This window comes from Anomaloglossus baeobatrachus, chromosome 6 (genome assembly GCF_048569485.1).
Source record: "Anomaloglossus baeobatrachus isolate aAnoBae1 chromosome 6, aAnoBae1.hap1, whole genome shotgun sequence".
In the NCBI taxonomy this organism is placed as follows: Eukaryota; Metazoa; Chordata; class Amphibia; order Anura; family Aromobatidae; genus Anomaloglossus; species Anomaloglossus baeobatrachus.
The window spans coordinates 321988787-322008147 of NC_134358.1; the positions used below are offsets into that span (position 1 = coordinate 321988787).

A 19361-nucleotide genomic window follows, 5' to 3' on the forward strand; every position below is an offset into this window, starting at 1 on the left:
GCGGCAGACGCCTTGGTGCAAGATTGGTCGCAGTTCCGCCTCCCATATGTATTCCCGCCTCTGGCACTCTTGCCCAGAGTACTACGCAAGATCAGATCCGATTGCAGCCGCATCATACTCGTCGCCCCAGACTGGCCGAGGAGATCGTGGTATCCGGATCTGTGGCATCTCACGGTCGGCCGACCGTGGTTACTTCCAGATCGTCCAGACCTGCTGTCTCAAGGGCCGTTTTTCCATCAGAATTCTGCGGCCCTGAACCTGACTGTGTGGCCATTGAGTCCTGGATCCTATCGTCAACAGGCTTATCCCAGGGAGTGGTAGCCACAATGAGACAAGCTAGGAAGTCAACTTCTGCTAAGATCTACCACAGAACGTGGAAGATTTTCTTAACCTGGTGCTCTGCTCAGGGAGTGTCTCCCTGGCCATTTGCATTGCCCACTTTTCTGTCTTTCCTGCAATCAGGGTTGGAAAAGGGCTTGTCGCTCAGCTCCCTTAAAGGGCAAGTCTCGGCACTATCCGTGTTTTTTCAGAAGCGTCTAGCACGTCTTCCTAAGGTGCGCACGTTCCTGCAGGGGGTCTGTCATATTGTGCCCCCGTACAAGCGGCCGTTGGATCCATGGGATCTGAACAGAGTACTAGTGGCTCTCCAGAAACCGCCTTTCGAGCCTCTCAAAGAAGTTTCTTTTTCTCGCCTGTCACGGAAAGTGGCGTTTCTTGTTGCGATCACATCGCTTCGGCGAGTGTCTGAGCTGGCAGCTCTGTCATCCAAGGCTCCCTTCTTGGTGTTCCACCAGGACAAGGTAGTGCTGCGCCCCATTCCGGAGTTTCTCCCTAAGGTCGTATCCTCGTTTCATCTTAATCAGGATATATCCTTGCCTTCCTTTTATCCTCATCCGGTTCACCGGTATGAAAAGGACTTGCGTTTGCTAGATCTGGTGAGAGCACTCAGGATCTACATTTCCCGCACGGCGCCCATGCGCCGTTCCGATGCACTTTTTGTCCTTGTCGCCGGTCCGCGCAAGGGGTTGCAGGCTTCTAAAGCCACCTTGGCTCGATGGATCAAAGAACCAATTATAGAGGCCTACCGTTCTGCTGGGCTTCCGGTTCCTTCAGGGCTAAAAGCCCACTCAACCAGAGCCGTGGGTGCGTCCTGGGCATTACGGCACCAGGCTTCGGCTCAACAGGTGTGTCAGGCAGCTACCTGGTCGAGTCTGCACACTTTCACCAAGCATTATCAGGTGCATACCTATGCTTCGGCGGATGCCAGCTTAGGTAGAAGAGTCCTGCAGGCGGCAGTGACACCCCCGTAGGGGAGGGCTGTTTTGCAGCTCTAACATGAGGTATTTCTTTACCCACCCAGGGACAGCTTTTGGACGTCCCAATCGTCTGGGTCTCCCAATAGAGCGCTGAAGAAGAAGGGAATTTTGTTACTTACCGTAAATTCCTTTTCTTCTAGCTCTTATTGGGAGACCCAGCACCCGCCCTGTTGTCCTTCGGGATTGTTTTTGCTGTTTGCGGGTACACATGTTGTTCATGTTGAACGGTTTTTCAGTTCTCCGATGTTACTCGGAGTTAATTTGTTTAAACCAGTTGTTGGCTTCCTCCTTCTTGCTTTGGCACTAAAACTGGAGTACCCGTGATACCACGGGGGGGTATAGCCAGAGGGGGAGGGGCCTTGCACTTTTAATGTAGTGCTTTGTGTGGCCTCCAGAGGGCAGTAGCTATACCCCAATCGTCTGGGTCTCCCAATAAGAGCTAGAAGAAAAGGAATTTACGGTAAGTAACAAAATTCCCTTCTTTCTGGGGTGGCTGCGGGACTGCAATTCACAGCGGGGGTGCCCAGAAAGCATGGGCACCCTGCACTGTGGATTCCAATCCCCAGCTGCCTAGTTGTACCCAGCTGGACTCAAAAATGGGGCGAAGCCCACGTCATTTTTTTTTTAAATTATTTCATGAAATTCATGAAATAATTTAAAAAAAAAGGGCTTCCCTATATTTTTGGTTCCCAGCCGGGTACAAATAGGCAGCTGGGGGTTGGGGGCAGCCCGTACCTGCCTGCTGTACCCGGCTAGCATACAAAAATATGGCGAAGCCCACGTCATTTTTTTTTTTGGGGGGGGGGGGCAAAGAAATCCTGCATACAGTCCTGGAAGGAGGATGCTGAGCCTTGTAGTTCGACAGCTGCTGTCTGCTCTCCTGCATACACTATTGGATGGAGGATGCTGAGCCTTGTAGTTCGACAGCTGCTGTCTGCTCTCCTGCATACACTATTGGATCGAGGATGCTGAGCCTTGTAGTTCTGCAGCTGTCTGCTCTTCTGCATACACTAGTGGAGAATGAAGAACACATTGAAGGAAATGACATCAGACCTTTTTTTTTTTGTTCACTGATAAAAAACGCATAAGGACACAGTGAGCAAAAACGCAGCAAAACGCAGCAAAAAAACGCACCAAATCGCGGCAAAACGCGTGCGTTTTTTGCCGCGTTTTTTCGACGCAGGTGCGTTTCTGTGCGTTTTTAGCGGCCAAAAACGCACAAAAACGCAGCGTCAAAAAAACGCAGCGTGTGCACATAGCCTTAACCTCCTACATGATTAGACAGTGCTTGGAGAACAATGCACAGCTGTAACACCTTTCAGATAAGATCCCTGTGGGGGGAAAAGGGCAGCATAGCTGGTTCATATTACAAACGCTTTTATCAGCTTTCCTCTCTTACAGGGAATCTGTCACCAGGTTGTTGCTACCCCATCTGAGAGCAGTAGAATGTAGAGACAGAGACACTGATTCCAGCGATGTGTCACTTACTGAGCTGTCTGCTGTCATGTTGATAAAATCAATGTTTTCTCTGCTGTAGATCTAGCAGTTATACAGAGCTGATAAATAGGCTAAACTACCTGGTAGTAGGCCAAGTAGTCCACTTATCATAATATACTGCTGATTAAATAGTGATTTTATAAAAACTACACTAAGCAGCCCAGTAAGTGACACATCACTGGAATTAGGAACTCTGCCCCTACATTATGCTGCTCTCAGATTAGGTGGCAAACACCTGGTGACAGATTCCATTTAAGTCCTTTCTGCTTTACTGCCCCTCCCCACATATGCCTATCTGCTGTGCAGAAAAAGCTGAATTCTGTCACCATTGTATATCACAAAGTTACTTATGTATTCACTTGTACTATTGATTTTTACAAAGTTTGTAAGTCCTGGCACGCTGAGTAAACGTGGTAATTTAGATTCCACTTTTTCCCCTCTGCCATGTTTGAATGAAAGGATTAGTTTTGTTTGGACTTGGGCTTTGTACTAAATAACCAATGTATTGTGTTGTGTTCTGGTGCAGCTGGCTGCCCGAGGCCCAAGTTATCCAGAAGGCTCTGAACTCTGCTGCTAACAATGTGTATCAGTACGGCAGAGAGTGGATCACCAATAAGGTAACCTTTAGTACGTGCCTCATGTCACATATGGGATTCTCCTACAGAATGCAAACTCCAGAGGATTGCTGTTAACTTGAAGGGGTGGTTCACACATATTTATTGTCTAGTTCGATATTATATTGAGAAACAATGTTTCTGTCAAATACCTTGTGTTGGCAATAGTGCCTGTGAGAGGCGCTATTGCAGACCACTGTTCCCTGCTCTGGTGATGTCACGTCAAGTTCCGCACACGTCACATCCCTGCGGCCATCTGCAGTCTTCCTGTCTCACTGAGCTGTGAGCAGTGTTTCACCGCTCGTCACAGCCCATCTGCTCCCTCCTGTCACAGCACAGCGCGTCTCCTGCTTGCAGCGTTCTGCTGTGAGGGAGCAGGGAGCAGAAGGGCTGTGACAAGCAGTGAAACACCGCCCACAGCCAAGTGAGTCAGGAAGAATGCAGCCTGCCGCAGGGATGTGACGTTTGCGGCACTTGACGTAGTGTCACTGGAGCGGGAACAGCGGTCTGCAATAGAGCCTTTCACAGGCACTATTGACAACATAAGGTATTAGAGAGAAACATTGTTTCTCAATATAATATCGAACTAGACAAAAATATGGGTGAGCCACCCTTTAATATGGTACATGTCAGGAGCTACCCTCAGTCCAGCCGGCCCTTATATTGCTATAACAAAATCTATTAACTTCGAGTTCTCCTAATAAGAAGCCCTTTGTGGGTAGAGAGAAGTATAATATTTAGGGAAATATGGCAGATTGTTACTAAGCCTTTCTTGTGTGCACACTTAATTATGGGGTTTCAGAACGATTATGGCAGTACCAAACTTGCATTTTTTAAGCCAAAATAAGTGCGTAAAAAAATAGTTTCCGTTGCTGTGTGAGGACTTGTTCTTTGATACCATTATGGGGTATTTATGTTTCTTCATCGTTCCTATGGGAGACCCAGACCATGGGTGTATAGCTTCTGCCTCCGGAGGACACACAAAGTACTACACTAAAAAGTGTAGCCCCTCCCTCCGAGCATATACACCCCCTGGATAACCAAATATAGCCAGTTCAATGCTTTGTGTTCAGGAGGCACACATCCACACATGCATTCTCATCTGATTTTGATTTTTGGAAAGAGTTTGAAGAAAAGCGGGTCCAAGCCTGGACTCCCGGCATGTCCCTTCTCACCCCACTGTGTCGGCGGTGTTGTTAAGGTTGATTTCAGGGCTGGAGCCTTACATGCCGCGCTCCTTCACCATCCCTCGGGCTCTGGCTTGAAGTGGGAGCCAGCACGGTTCTCCCTGCCTTGCAGGAGACCAGTCTCCATCCGCAGCCCTTTCAGGATCCTGCCGGACGGAGCACTCATCCCTCAGGGACCTGGCCCTGCGTCTCACAAGCTAAGTATCCGAGACGTTATTATCGGGGGTCCCTTGTACTTTATTGTTGGGGAGAGTGTGCTGTGTATCTATTGTGACATTTCCGGCCGGTTCTCTGGCTTTCACCTGAGAACCGCGCCGATGGTGCCTGCCCGCCGGCCGCATCGTTAAATTTAGGCCCCGGCTTCACCTGAGGCCTAGTTTCGTTTTCACTGCCCCTGCATGCCAATCATGCAGAGGGACAGTGCGGCTCCGCCCAGCGGCCGTTCGGCACAGGGGAGGGACACTCCTCTCTGAGGTAATATTCCCTCCCCTGTATATCTCCTTGGCCCTCCGGATCCCGCTCTTAGAGTAGGCCCCGCCCCCTCTACTCGCTCCGGCGCCATTTTATCAGCGTTCTTAGGCATGTCTGCATAACCACATTGTGACAGCGATCGGCGCTGGCCATCTCTCTGGGGGTCCAGGCTGTGGGATCTGGAGGGCACAGAGATGTCCCAATGTCAAACGGTCTGGCAAGCCACAACCTCCGGTTGTGGACCTGCTTATATACTCTGCGTATATACTCTGCTGGGGGTCATTCTGGCTCAGAGCCCCCACTTCAGCAGCATGTCTCACACGAGGAGCAAGGCTGCAAGGCTGTACTTAATATGCACTGCATGTAGGCTCGTACTGCCAGTACTGAGCACATAACCACATTGTGATGCCTGCTCTAACAGGGTGGTGCCTCAGCCTGGAGGCTCATCCCAGTGGTCCCTCCGGCTGCTCCGGCTCCGGTGGCTGAACTCCCGGCTTGGGTAGAATCCCTCTCTCCAGGGGACAGATGTCCCGGACACTGCTGAGCATGCATCAGCCCCCTTCTCAGGGCGCTTCTGCTGCTACGGCTCGCTCAGCAAAGCTCACAGAGGATTCTTCATCTGGCTCAGACCCCGTCCTCCTAAAATGGAGGCGCAGGGTCCCCTCTCCTTCCTCGTCCCGCGGCTCTGATTCACGAGCTGACTCGCAGGACAAGGAGGATGCCTTTACTGGGGGATCGGACGCTACCTCCATGTACCCCATTGATCTGTCCGAAAGTGACGCAGATGCTAGTGATTTGATTGCGTCCATTAATTTTGTACTGGACCTCAATCCACCTGTATCAGGGGAGCACCCCTCTCTGGCAGAAAAGCATCAGTATACCTTGCCTAAGAGAACAAGGAGTGTGTTCCTTAACCACTCCAGTTTTCAGGCCACTGTGACCAAGCCCAGAGCCTGTCCTGACAGACGCTTCCCAAAGCGTGGTTCTGATGACCGTTTTCCGTTTCCACCAGAGGTGGTCAAGGAGTGGGCTCATTCACCAAAGGTAGACCCTCCGGTGTCTAGACTCTCAGCCCGGAAAGTTGTATCAGTGGCTGATGGCAACTCTCTTAAGGATTCCACTGACCGCCATCTGTATATGAGGCGGCAGGGGCCTCGTTCTCCCCATCTTTTGCAGCAGTGTGGGCTTTCAAAGCCATTTCTGCTTCTCTAGAGGAGATGCATTCCCTCACCAGGGACTCTATGCCCGAGATGGTTGCCTTAACTTCCAGGCTTCAGCCTTTTCATCCTGCCATGTCTGCCATGCTGGAGGCTCCGCACTGCGGTGGCTTCGGCCAATTCTCTCGCTATCCACAGGATCTTGTGGCTTCGAGAGTGGAAGGCAGACGCTTCTTCAAAGAAGTACCTTGCTGGGCTCCCATTTTCTGGGCCCAGGCTGTTCGGTGAACAACTGGATGAAATTATTCAGGAAGCTACTGGCAGGAAGAGTACTTCCATGCCACAAGTCCAGGGCAGGAACCAGTCGAGGTTTCGTTCCTTTTGTTCCTCCAACTGGTCGTTCTCTAAGCCCTCGGCCTCGTCCACTAACTCAGCCAAGGACCAAAAACCCAACTGGCGCACGAAGCCGCGTCCTCAGAGGACCGCAGGAGCTGCTGCCACTAAGGGAGCCTCCTCTTGACTATCTGGCCGCGCCAGCAACGTCCTTGGTCGGTGGCACGCTCTCCCGCTTGGCGACATGTGGTTTCAACACGTCTCCGATCAGTGGGTGCGGGATATCATCTCCCACGGCTACAGGATAGAATTCTATCCAGCCCGCCAAACAGATTTTTTCTGTCAACTCCCCCCTGCTTCAAGGCTGCCGCCTTCTCTCAGGCCGTGGCATCCTTGCAGGCCAACGGAGTAATTGTACCGGTTCCCGCCTGGGAACGGTTCAGAGGTTTCTACTCAAATCTCTTCCTAGTCCCCTAAAGGGACAGTTCCTTCCGGCCCATCCTGGATCTCAGGCTTCTCAACAAGCATGTTCAGGTGCGGCATTTTCGCATGGAGTCTCTGCGATCAGTCATTGCATCAATGACCCAAGGAGATTCCTTGCACCCTCGACATCAGAGATGTCTATCTGCATGTGCCACTTGCAGTTTCACACCAGTGTTTGCTGCGTTTTGCAATCAGAGAGGAACATTTCCGATTCATGGCTCTTCCCTTCGGGTTAGCGACGGCCCCTCGAGTATTCATCAGGGTCATGGCAGCTGTGGTTGCGGTTCTGCACCTCCAAGGGTTGGCATCCCTTTTCCTGGACGGCCTTCTAGTCAAAGCTTCATCCAGTGCAGACCGTCAGCGGAGTGCTTCACTCACTCTCGCCACTCTAGTCCAATTCGGGTGGCTTGTCTTTTTCCCAAGTCCACTCTGACTCCGACCCAAAAGCTCACTTACCTAGGGATGCAATTCTAGACTCTGCCGGCACTTGTGAAGCTGCCCTTAGTCAAACAGCAGTCCCTTCACTAGCGGTGCGCTCTTTGCTGAGGCCCCGCCGTCATTCCATCAGGCACCTAATGCAGGTGCTGGGTCAGATGGTGGCGTCAATGGAAGCGGTTCCCTTGCCCAGTTCCATCTGCGTCCCCTGCAGCTGGACATTCTCCGCTGTTGGGACAAGCGGACTTCCTCCTTGCACAGGTTAGTGGCTCTGTCGCCACAGACGAGGGGTTCCCTTCAGTGGTGGCTTCGGCCCCTCTCTCTTCAGGGACGCTCCTTCCTGATCCCGTCCTGGGTGATCCTCACCACGGATGCCAGTCTTTCCGGCTGGGGAGCAGTATATCTCCACCACAGTGCGCAGTGCACTTAAACTCCGTCCGAATCAGCCCTCTCGATCAATGTGCTGGAAATCAGAGCTGTGCTTCTAGCTCTCTTGGCCTTTCACCAAGTTGGTGGGCAAGCACATTCGAGTCCAGTCAGACAACGCCACAGCGGTTGCCTACATCAACCACCAGGGCGTGACACTCAGCCGCCTGGAAACGTTGGAGGTTCAACGCATCCTTCAGTGGACGGAGGATTCCAGGTCCACCACATCCGCAATCCACAACCGAGGCGTGGAAAACTGGGAGGCAGATTATCTCAGCCGTCAAACCGTGGACAGCGGCGAGTGGGCTCTGCATCCGGCAGTGTTTCGGTCAATCTGCCGCACTTGGGGCACTCCGGAAGTGGATCTTCGCTCCCACGATCCTCAGGCCTTTGCAGTAGAAGCGCTGGTTCAAGATTGGTCCCAGTTTTGTCTGTCTTACGTGTTTCCCCCTCTAGCTCTTGCCCAGAGTCCTGCGCAAGATCAGAATGGAGGGCCGTCGGTTATTCTCATTGCTCCAGACTGGCCCAGGCGAGCTTGGTACCCTGACCTGCTCCATCTGTCCGTTGAGGTGCTGTGGCATCTCCCGGACCGTCCAGACCTTCTCTCACAAGGTCCGTCTTTCCGCCAGAATTCTGCGGCTCTCAGATTGACGGCGTGGCTCTTGAGTCCTGGATCTTGACGACTTCTGGTATCCCTCCTGAAGTCATCTCCACTATGACTCGGGCTCGGAAGTATTCCTTGGCCAAAATCTATCACAGGACCTGGAGAATTTTCCTGTCCTGGTGTCACCCTTCCGGCCATGCTTCTTGGTCTTTTTCCTTGCCGACCCTCCTGTCCCTTCTACAGTCCGGTCTGCAGCTAGGACTATCCCTCAATTCCCTCAAGGGACAGGTCTCGGCTCTGCCAGTGTTGTTCCAGCGGCGTTTCGCCCGGCTGGCTCAGGTGCGCTCCTTCATACAGGGCGCATCTCACATCATGCCGCCTTACCGGCGGTCTTTGGATCCCTGGGACCTTAATCTGGTCCTCACGACTTCCAGAAACCCCCCTTTGAGCCTCTTAGGGAGGTTTCTTTGTCTCGTCTTTCACAGAAAGTGGTCTTTCTAGTGGCCATAACTTCCCTCGGGAGAGTCTCTGATTTGGCTGCACTCTCTTCGGAGTCACCTTTTTTGTTTTTTCACCAAAACAAGGTGGTTCTCCGTCCGACTCCGGACTTCCTCCCTAAGGTGGTTTCTCCTTCCACCTTAACCAGGACATTTCCCTGCCTTCCTTTTGTCCGGCTCCTGTTCATCGCTTTGAAAAAGCGTTGCATACTCTGGATCTGGTGCGGGCGCTCCGGATCTATGTGTCTCGCACCGCTGTTCTTAGGCGGTGCACCTCTCTTTTTGTGCTGACCACAGGTCGGCGTAAGGGCCTCTCGGCTTCTAAGCCGACCCTAGCTCGTTGGATTGGGTCGGCCATTTCCGATGCCTACCAGTGTACTCGAGTGCCTCCCCCGCCGGGGATCAAGGCACACTCGACCAGAGCTGTCGGTGCCTCTTGGGTTTCAGGCACCAGGCTGAGGCTCAGCAGGTCTGCCACTTGGACTAGTCTGCATGCCTTTTCGAAGCACTACCAAGTGCATGCTCATGCTTCGGCAGATGCGAGCTTGGGCAGACGCACCGTTCAGGTGGCTGTCGCCCATTTGCGAAGTTAGGTTTCGCCTACTTCTCAGTTTTCTGTTTATTCCCACCCATGGACTGCTTTGAGACGTCCCATGGTCTGGGTCTCCCATAGGAACGATGAAGAAAAAGAGAATTTTGTTTACTTACCGTAAATTCTTTTTCTTATAGTTCCGTAATGGGAGACCCAGCACCCTCCCTGTTGCCTGTTGGCAGTTTCTTGTTCCGCGTGTTATCACCGGCTGTTGTTGTAGACAGAGGCTCCGGTTGTTCCGGTTCTTGCTCTATCTCTACTTGTGGGTGGCTACTCTCCTTCAGCTTTTGCACTAAACTGGCTATATTTGGTTATCCAAGGGGTGTATATGCTCGGAGGGAGGGGCTACACTTTTTAGTGTAGTACTTTGTGTGTCCTCCGGAGGCAGAAGCTATACACACATGGTCTGGGTCTCCCATTACGGAACTATAAGAAAAAGAATTTACGGTAAGTAAACAAAATTCTCTTTTTTTTTATCCCTTTTTTTAATTTCTTCCGGGGGGAATGGTGTAGTGACCAAATATCTACAATTTTTTTTATGATTTATTTTTCTCATGTCTTTTACCTAATACGTAAATGTTTTGTTTCGGTATATTGGACATTTACATACGAGGCAAAAACAAATGTTCTATTTTTTTAATTGCTTTATTTCCAATGGTGGTGTGAGGGCAGGGAGGGGATTATTTTTTAATAAAGGGTCATTCTAACATAAGATGAAATGCCATGTTCATCGGATCTCCTGTGATTGAGCATTCATGGAAAACAGAAATAAATGACAATCCCGTGCAGGAGCACAAAAACCGCACAAACTAAGTATGGTTAGTGTATGACAATTTTGTTGTCTTCACATTTTATCTGAATTTCAATAATTCTGATAAGTCTGTGAAGCTTATTCTGAACTCTAGGGGGGATTACCATGATTTTGTATCGCTTCTCATGTCTATATTTCCTACAGCTGCACAAGGTACTAGGGGAAAAGATGAACAATACAGCTATTATTGAGAAGCAAGTCCTGGAGCTTTGGGACAGACTCTACCACTCTTGGGTCATAAAGGTAAATCCATTTTTAATGAATTGTATGGTTTGCGTACCCTCCAGAATTGCTACAATGGGGTGTTTTAATCAAAACTGTTAGCACATACTTAGACCGTTTTTTGTTGGAATTGCACCAGATCTCTAGCCTTTAGCTTCATATTTATATCCTATGGTGCTTATTTATTCTGCTTGAAATACTAGTTGTAATTAATGTTATTGATTAGCAAAACTTTATACATGCACACATGCAAAATACTACTTACATACAGCATATGTGCCGTGCCATAACCGTACGTCTTCAGCCCTGCCGTTACATGGTAAATTATATTTGTGTATGTTTTTCACAGTTATAAATAATTTAATCATTATTTAATAATTATACAATAATGTCCATCTACTGTTGCTAGAATGTGACACATTCAGGAAGACAGAAGGGTCAGAAGATGCCAATACAGCGTCAGAACAGTTGGCTGGGGGATATATTGGACTGGCAAGATATTGCATCTTTTGTTCATGAGAACATTGAAACTTTTCTATCGGTAAGACCAAAAACTTTTTATTTTGATATTTTCTCATTGGTCATGTAGTTCCTTGTGGTTTTATCAACATTTAATAAATAACTAAAGCACCAAAGGCTTCAGATAATGTGATATCCATCACTATACAGTGCATGCGCTCATTAGCCATTTATTTGGTGTGGATTAGGGCCTTCACTTTTCATTCATCTTCGTCCTGACATAGATTTTATAAAACCAGAGCATGCCAAGTTATTAGGCATTTACCAGCTTGTCAGGGATTCAGTCATAACAAGGTCAGTAACCTAAGGCTTTCTAGCCAGCATCAGCCATTGTCTGGTGAGTGATATTTTAGAACAGCTGGATGACTTCAAGCTGTAGACAAAAAATTGTTGCTTCTAGCACATTATTAAGCATAATGACTAGTGATGGGTGGACCCAGACTGTGAAAGTTTTGATCTGTGCGGCTTCAAAAGTACCCGTGCACTGACCCTGAGCCCGGAGTTCTCTAGGCCTTATTGGTGGCTGTGAGCTGTCATTAACGCTTTATTACCCCTACTGCCACCATACCAGGGTAATCAAGATGAGCTGGGTAAAGTTCTTTGACTGTCACATCTAATGGATGTGACATTCCTGGGTGGCAAGAGGCTGGTATTTTTCGGCTGGAGAAGGCTAATAGTCTTGGGTCCTCCCCAGCCCGAGAATGCCAGCCCCCAGCTATTTCCTCTATCATGGCTGGGTATCACAATTGAGGGACCACATGCCAATTGCCAATTTTTTGCCATTTTTTTTTTTAATATTTATTCTTTAAATATTTTTTAAAAAAAAGCCGCATGCAAGGCTCTCTTATTTTGATACACATTTGATACACGTTTGATACACATTTTAAACCCAATTAGACCCGCTGATCCCGGGTATCAGCAGGTTCACCCATCACTAATAATGACATGAATATTGCAAATTGGGGCCTGAAAATAGTTATTTTTTTACTTTGGGTTGATATTTGTTTTCCTTTCTCTCTTGCCATTAGATATTGGAGTCCCTCTGGGTTGTGATGAGTCGCAATTTAAGTTTACTTTTTACCACGGTAACGACACTCTTTACAGTTATAATCTACAGTGGCACGGCACTCCTTAATTTCGTCCTGTCTTTGGTAGGTGATACGGCTTAAATCTGCCGTCTATGTGCAGCATAGAATATAAGGAGAATTGCACTGCTGTATTTGTCGTAGCCAAGCTATTACTATTGTCATTCATAATCAGGGTAGGGGATCTTTACTGCCCAAAATTAAATTGAATTTACCCTCATGAGTAAACCTTTTTAATATGCTCCAAAAGGACATGTGAACACTGGCAAAGGCATTTACCCAACCCCAAACACCCATCTATTGTTCAGAGCAGAGTAACGCTGCAAAAAAACTGATCAGGCTTTCAAAGCCTCAGTATGGCCATGTAAAATCATCGCACGTTCATTTAAATGGACGCCATGATGTACTACAATACACATATATAGCTATTCACACCGATTGTGTGAATCGGTGTGAATAGCTATACATTTGTATTGTATGATTGAAAGATATTGAAGATATTGAAAGAGAGATTCCTAATTACTTTGTCTTTGACATGAAACATCAGCTACATCTCAAAAATGTGTCAGGCCTTGAATTGAATGAACATAACCTATTGGATCAGATTAATGTTTTTACAGTCATCTTCGGTCATAAAATAGTTCACAATAGAGAAGGCTAGCACCACTGTATATAAAAATGTGTATTATCCTAGTTTTTAACTTTGTGAAATTACATAAAACAAAGTAAAATTATGAATTAGTAAAGTAAAAAATGCATTAAAAATACATGCAGAAAACATTTCAAAAACGCACGGCAAAATCACTTTTTTTTTTTTGCCAGGAAATGCAGATTTTGTGCGGAAATTTCTGCACCAAATACCGTATTTTTCGGACCGTAAGACGCACTTTTTTTCCCCGAAATGTTGGGGGAAAGTGGGGGGTGCGTCTTATGGTCTGACTATAGGGCTGCGGCCGGGAATGAGGGTGCTGCAGGTCATCGGGGGCACGAGCAGGCAGCAGCAGCGCCTGCCGTGACCACGTGGGCTCGCTCATTACATATGCACGCCCATCCTCCCGCCCATCTCTCAGCGCTGAAGCCGGCACTGACAGGTGGGCGGGAGGACGAGCGGGGACGCGCGCATAGCAAAGAGCCGGCCGCATGATCACCCCTGGCAATTACAGCCTGGAGTGATCATGTGCGGCTGTATTCACTGCCCCCCGCGCGTCATTACCAGCGCGGGGTGCAGTGAATCAGTACACTCACCCGTCCCCGTGTGTGGAGCCGCCCCCCTGCTGCACGCGATGTCTTCCGATCTGTGCCGGTCAGCTGATCTGTGCCGAGCTGGTCAGCTGATCTGTGCCGAGCTGGTCAGCTGATCTGTGCCGAGCTGGTCAGCTGATCTGTGCCGAGCTGGTCAGCTGATCTGTGCCGAGCTGGTCAGCTGATCTGTGCCGAGCTGATCTGTGCCGAGCTGGTCAGCTGATCTGTGCCGAGCTGGTCAGCTGATCTGTGCCGAGCTGGTCAGCGGATCTCTGCCGAGCTGGTCAGCTGATCTCTGCCGAGCTGGTCAGCTGATCTCTGCCGAGCTGGTCAGCTGATCTCTGCCGAGCTGGTCAGCTGATCTCTGCCGAGCTGGTCAGCTGATCTCTGCCGAGCTGGTCAGCTGATCTCTGCCGAGCTGGTCAGCTGATCTCTGCCGAGCTGGTCAGCTGATCTCTGCCGAGCTGGTCAGCTGATCGGCACAGACAGGAAGACATCGCGTGCTGCAGGGGGGCGGCTCCACACACACAGGTCAGCGTGCCAGAGAGGAAGATGATCGGTGCCGGAGGGAGTGAGGAAAAGGTGAGTATAAACGTTTATTTTTTTCTCTGTGCTATAGGATACAGGCCATATACCAGGATGGTATATGAGCACGATGGGGGCATATAGCAGGATGGGAGTATGTGAACAGGCTGAATGGGGGGGAGGGGGGTGTATGTGAACAGGCTGGATGGGGGGGGGGGTATGTGAACAGGCTGGATGGGGGGGGGGGGGGGTATGTGAACAGGCTGGATGGGGGGGGGGGTATGTGAACAGGCTGGATGGGGGGGGGTTATGTGAACAGGCTGGATGGGGGGGGGGGGTTATGTGAACAGGCTGGATGGGGGGGGTATGTGAACAGGCTGGATGGGTGGGTATGTGAACAGGCTGGATGGGGGGGTGTGTGAACAGGCTGGATGGGGGGGGGGGTATGTGAACAGGCTGGATGGGGGGGGTATGTGAACAGGCTGGATGGGGGGGGGGGTATGTGAACAGGCTGGATGGGGGGGGGGGTATGTGAACAGGCTGGATGGGGGGGGGGTTATGTGAACAGGCTGGATGGGGGGGGGGTTATGTGAACAGGCTGGATGGGGGGGGTATGTGACCAGGCTGGATGGGGGGGGTATGTGACCAGGCTGGATTGGGGGGGTATGTGAACAGGCTGTATGGGGGGGGGGTATGTGAACAGGCTGGATGGGGGTTTATAGCAGGATCATATACAAGGCAGGAGGATCATTACCAGGATGGGGTACCTTAGTAGAGAATTTGGGGACATTACCCCCATAACAGTGTCAGCAGCAGATCCTCGCCCCATAACAGTGTGTCATGACCACATTTTTTGCTTAAAGTTTTATTTTCCCATTTTCCTCCTCTAAAACCAGGGTGCGTCTTATAGTCCGGTGCGTCTTATAGTCCGAAAAATACGGTACTCATTGTGCGCTCATAGCCGAAAGTGAAGAAATGCTTCAGAGTTTTTGGTGATATTTTTATTGACATTGGGGCTTTGTTTCTATGTAACAAGTAGTACAACCCTTTTATTGTCAAATGTACATGAGACAGACTGCAAATTATTTGTTAGAATTTCTATAGTATTTGTTAAAGTATTATTATTTGACTAACCACAATATTTAGATGTCCGGGTGGTCCTCTTTCTAAAATGTCACTGTATAGTAGAACAGCAGGGCGCGATTGTGCAGATGAGAACAGGGTTTATGCCTTCAAACACATCCGAGCTTCCCATAGAGGAGGCAGGGACTGTTTGTTACTGTCTCTGCCTTTTTGATTGCTGTATACACAGCACTGAATATATGCAGTATATACAATAAAAGGAAGTGCTAATGGCATGTCATCCTCCTGACTTAGGCTGCTTTAACATTGCACTTTTACTTACGTTCAGTGTTCCTGTTGGGGGATCCGTCCAAACCGCCCCTCCCTCACACCGCAAAGCGTGTTTCGGACTCATGCACCACAGGACCATTGGGTGTTATGGAGAAGACTCCGGTAGTGTGTGCTCTGTCTTGCTCGATTTTTGAGCATATACGTTTTCTGCAGGCGGACACCCGAACATAGTTGACTAAGTAAAGTAAAAGCACAATGTGAAAGGAGTCTTTAGTGGTCATGTGATTGCTGCATCTTGGGAGGGAGCAGGAGTTGATGATTCCTAGGAAACCCTATCCGCTCTGCTATGCTACTAGGAGGCTGTATTTCCACTGCAACTTGGGCTAATATACCAGTTACAGGGAAAATCAGATAAAAATAAAGTATTTAAAAGTTAAAATGCCCCAAAAAGGTCTTTTATGACCTTATGGGGGACATATGTGAAATAAATGAAAACGAAAAGGCACCAGCAGATTCATTGTGATCTGGTGACTACACAAAACTACATAAGATGGGTAGAACCCACCATATTTATTATTGGCACATGCCCTATGAGAAGTTTAACACTAGAAGTCCCAGAAATTTCGAGCTCCCCCCTGAAGTCCCGAAAGAGGGTCAAATGACAAATACAATAAACTTAATAGAACTAACTAGAAACTAAATGGCTAAACTCAATGGAAAACAACAACCTCCTGTGGTGCGACAGTAATGGCCTTAATTACAGAACAATAGACGGTGATTATAGGATGTTAGCTAAAATCTATCAGGTCATTCTACCTGTCTCTGGGTTCCAAAGGTAGAAATGTTAAATGACCCCTCTCTGGGACTTCTAGTGTTAAAACTCTTGTGAGACATGTTCGATACTTCATTTCAAAATCCCACATCTTTGCTTCTATACAGCAATATTTTTCCCCCAAATAATGGCTTACATGCCTTGTAGCTTAACCCCATCTTCTAGACACTTTTTAAAACGAAGTGTGAATAGGATCTAAAATCTATTAAATAAACCTTGTTTGGCATGTGTGCCAATTTTCTGTTGCATGTTGCTTACCAGATCTCCCTCTTTGTTGGATACCTCTGATTATCCCGCCATATTAGAAAGTTGTAATAAATGGTTAGAGATCTTAAAAATGTGCTCCTTATTGTGTGTGGACAATGGGATAACTTACAGTTGTGTTTCAGGTGATTTTTCTTACAACATTGTTCTATCTGCTGAGCTCTAGTGACGAGTACTACAAGCCCGTAAAATGGGTTATAAGCCTGACTCCTCTGTCTCAACCTGGCCCATCCTCCAATATAGTTGGGCAATCCGTAGAAGAGGCTATAAGGTAGGATACAATTGCAATCAATGTTGTTTTGTAGTGGTAAGTTACAATTAAATAACCTGTTACCGAATGTCTGACCACATCCGCTATTATCCTTATGACTGCACAGTCCACAGTGTAGCTCCAACCATCTGACCTTGGGCACAGACCATGGATGGGCCTCCATGCGGTGCCTGACTGGCCATGTTTGATGAAGGAATACAATTGGGCAGAAGGCACCCTTGCCATTACTCTTTTTCCCGTCCCCAGCTGGTTTACAACTGTCTTAGCTATCTCCTTTTGATGCCCTTCTAGATTGTAAGTCCTTATGGGCAGGATTTCTCTCCTACTGTATATTCGTTACTCTGAAGGCTTGAGTTCTGTATTTTTTGGCTTTATCTTATTCAGAAATATAAAATGATCTATATGGGACTTATCGTTTACCAAGAATGCCACCACGGATCAAAAGTAGATATTCCTCATTTCAATTATCTTGTCCAGCTCTGTGATGCCCCTTTGTGTAGGTGCTGTGGTGGGATTACCATGGACTATAGTTTCCAGAATTTATCTCCCCTCTTAGATTTTGTGCAAAGATGCATCCCTATATTACAAAGTGTAAGATGGTGCTGTACCTGCTTACTGCTGGAACACGCTGCTAGACATTACCCCTTCCTGTGAGGGAGCCGCGAAGGTAATAGTTCCTTGATGTGTGACTTCCAGTACTACATTAAGGGGCATAGGGCAGATAGCCAAGTGGTCAGAGGACAGGGCATTACACAAGTAGGAAACAAACACCAGGTGCATAGTATGTGACTGCATGGGAGACAGGCTACTGACACCACATTAGTAAGTCACTAATATTACTGCAGATAAATTATTTATACATTTTTAAAAGTTCAGAAAATATATTTAATCCTTATGCGTGCACAGCACCCTGGCAGGTAATGGCATTGTCTCGGGTGTGTTTTTTAAAAAAATAATTAAAGTATTTAATCAATTCCCCATTGATCCAATGCTCTCTTGTCTCTCGACTCTTTCTTGTACCAGCTGCAGTGATAAAATCCCCATCACAGGGCATGTGACCACTGCAGCCTGTCACTGATCGCAATGGTGACCTACAACAGCAGGTGATTGACCGCATCAGTCTTATGTCCCCATGATAGGATTTAATTGCTGCAGCCAGAAGACACAGGCAGGGGATCAGACAACATTGAAACATGAGTAACCAAGAATCTATAGGAGGAATCTTTATGAAGAAATAACCTTTAATGACAATCTAAGTATAAAACACAACACTAATTATTAGTTGAAACTATTGATAATGTGTTAAACTTACAATTACCGTATTTTTCGTCTTATAAGATGCACCAGATTATAAGACACACCACAAATTTAGAGATAAAAAAAGGTAAAAATAAATAAATGGGGTCCGTCTTATACTCCAGTGTTGTCTTACCAGAGAGAGGGCGGCAGCGGTGGTGGAGCGGGGTCAAAGGAGGGAGGCGCGGTGCTGGTGGGGGTCTGTGCTGGTAGCGGTCTGTGCTGGTAGCGAAAGCTGCGGTGGTTGTGTGGAGCAGGACGGTGCCCCAGATGCTCTGTCAGCGGTCCGGGCTTCAAAGAAATGGTGCCCAGAGCGGCATGTGCACAGATGGAGCTCTCAGCCGAGGGCTCCATCTGCGCACGTGCTGACTCTGGGTGCCATCATTTGAAGCCAGAGCATCTGGGACACCCGCCGCACAGCCACCGCAGCTTCCGCTGCCATCAGCGCTAGCCAGCAGCCTGTACAGAGAGGCAGACAGCCGGCTGCCCCTATAGAGAAGCAGGCAGCCAGTTGCCCATATAGAGAAGCAGCCAGCCGGCTGCCCATATAGAGAAGCAGCCAGCCGGCTGTCCATATAGAGAAGAAGCCAGCCGGCTGCCCATATAGAGAAGCAGCCAGCCGGCCACCTGCACAGTGAGGCAGCCATCTGGCCGGCCGCCCTCCCATACAGAGAAACAGCCAGCCGGATGCCTGCACAGTGAGGAGGCTAGCCCCCCGTGCCAATTCTCCACCTCCCGGTAAGCGATATTCTGATTTTTAGACGCACCCCTCATTTTCCTCGCAAGTTTTTTTGGAGGAAAAGTGTGTCTTATAATCTGAAAAATACGGTGCATGAATAAGGTTGATTTTCCTCTCATTTCAGATAAGTGGTTAATCTGAAGTTGGCTTCTTTTCTGCTATAGTTTTTCTTGTCTTATGTATAGGTGTCTACGTTTACATCAGTGCATTTAGGCAATTCTGGAAATCCATTGATGTCCATTGAAACCTTTGAGTGATTTGGCATGTGCATGTTTGCATAAAGTGACCCTTTTCCCATTGCAGCATGTTTTTTCTGAATGATCCATGTCATTGTATCCTGCTACTCCTTTTTTTTTTTGCTTGCTCCGGTGGGGATATTGCACATTACTAAGTTGCATGTTGTCTTGGTGCAATTTAGTGTGTGCGATATTTCCACGTGAGTGTATGCACGTGGGCCTGCTTGTTGCTTCTTTTCTGCTGTTGATGCGGCTTCTGATTATCACGTTTTCGGCCTCTCTGCACTGTTTGAAGCCATGCTGCTCTCACTGTATTGCGTCTTTGACATGTTTTTGTATATACACTCACCTGAA

At 48.3% G+C, this 19361-nt stretch overlaps 1 protein-coding gene across 4 annotated transcripts in view; it reads left to right on the forward strand.

Annotated features, from left to right (window-relative positions):
• Nucleotides 1-19361, forward strand: part of TMEM245 (transmembrane protein 245) — a 142870-nt gene that overhangs the window by 92668 nt on the left and 30841 nt on the right. For all 4 annotated transcript variants that reach the window (XM_075314929.1, XM_075314931.1, XM_075314930.1 and 1 more), the window contains 5 exons: nucleotides 3340-3430; nucleotides 10568-10666; nucleotides 11055-11186; nucleotides 12193-12315; nucleotides 16591-16736. In XM_075314929.1, the coding sequence (XP_075171044.1) occupies nucleotides 3340-3430; nucleotides 10568-10666; nucleotides 11055-11186; nucleotides 12193-12315; nucleotides 16591-16736 (591 nt within the window). The remainder of the gene's footprint in view (nucleotides 1-3339; nucleotides 3431-10567; nucleotides 10667-11054; nucleotides 11187-12192; nucleotides 12316-16590; nucleotides 16737-19361) is intronic.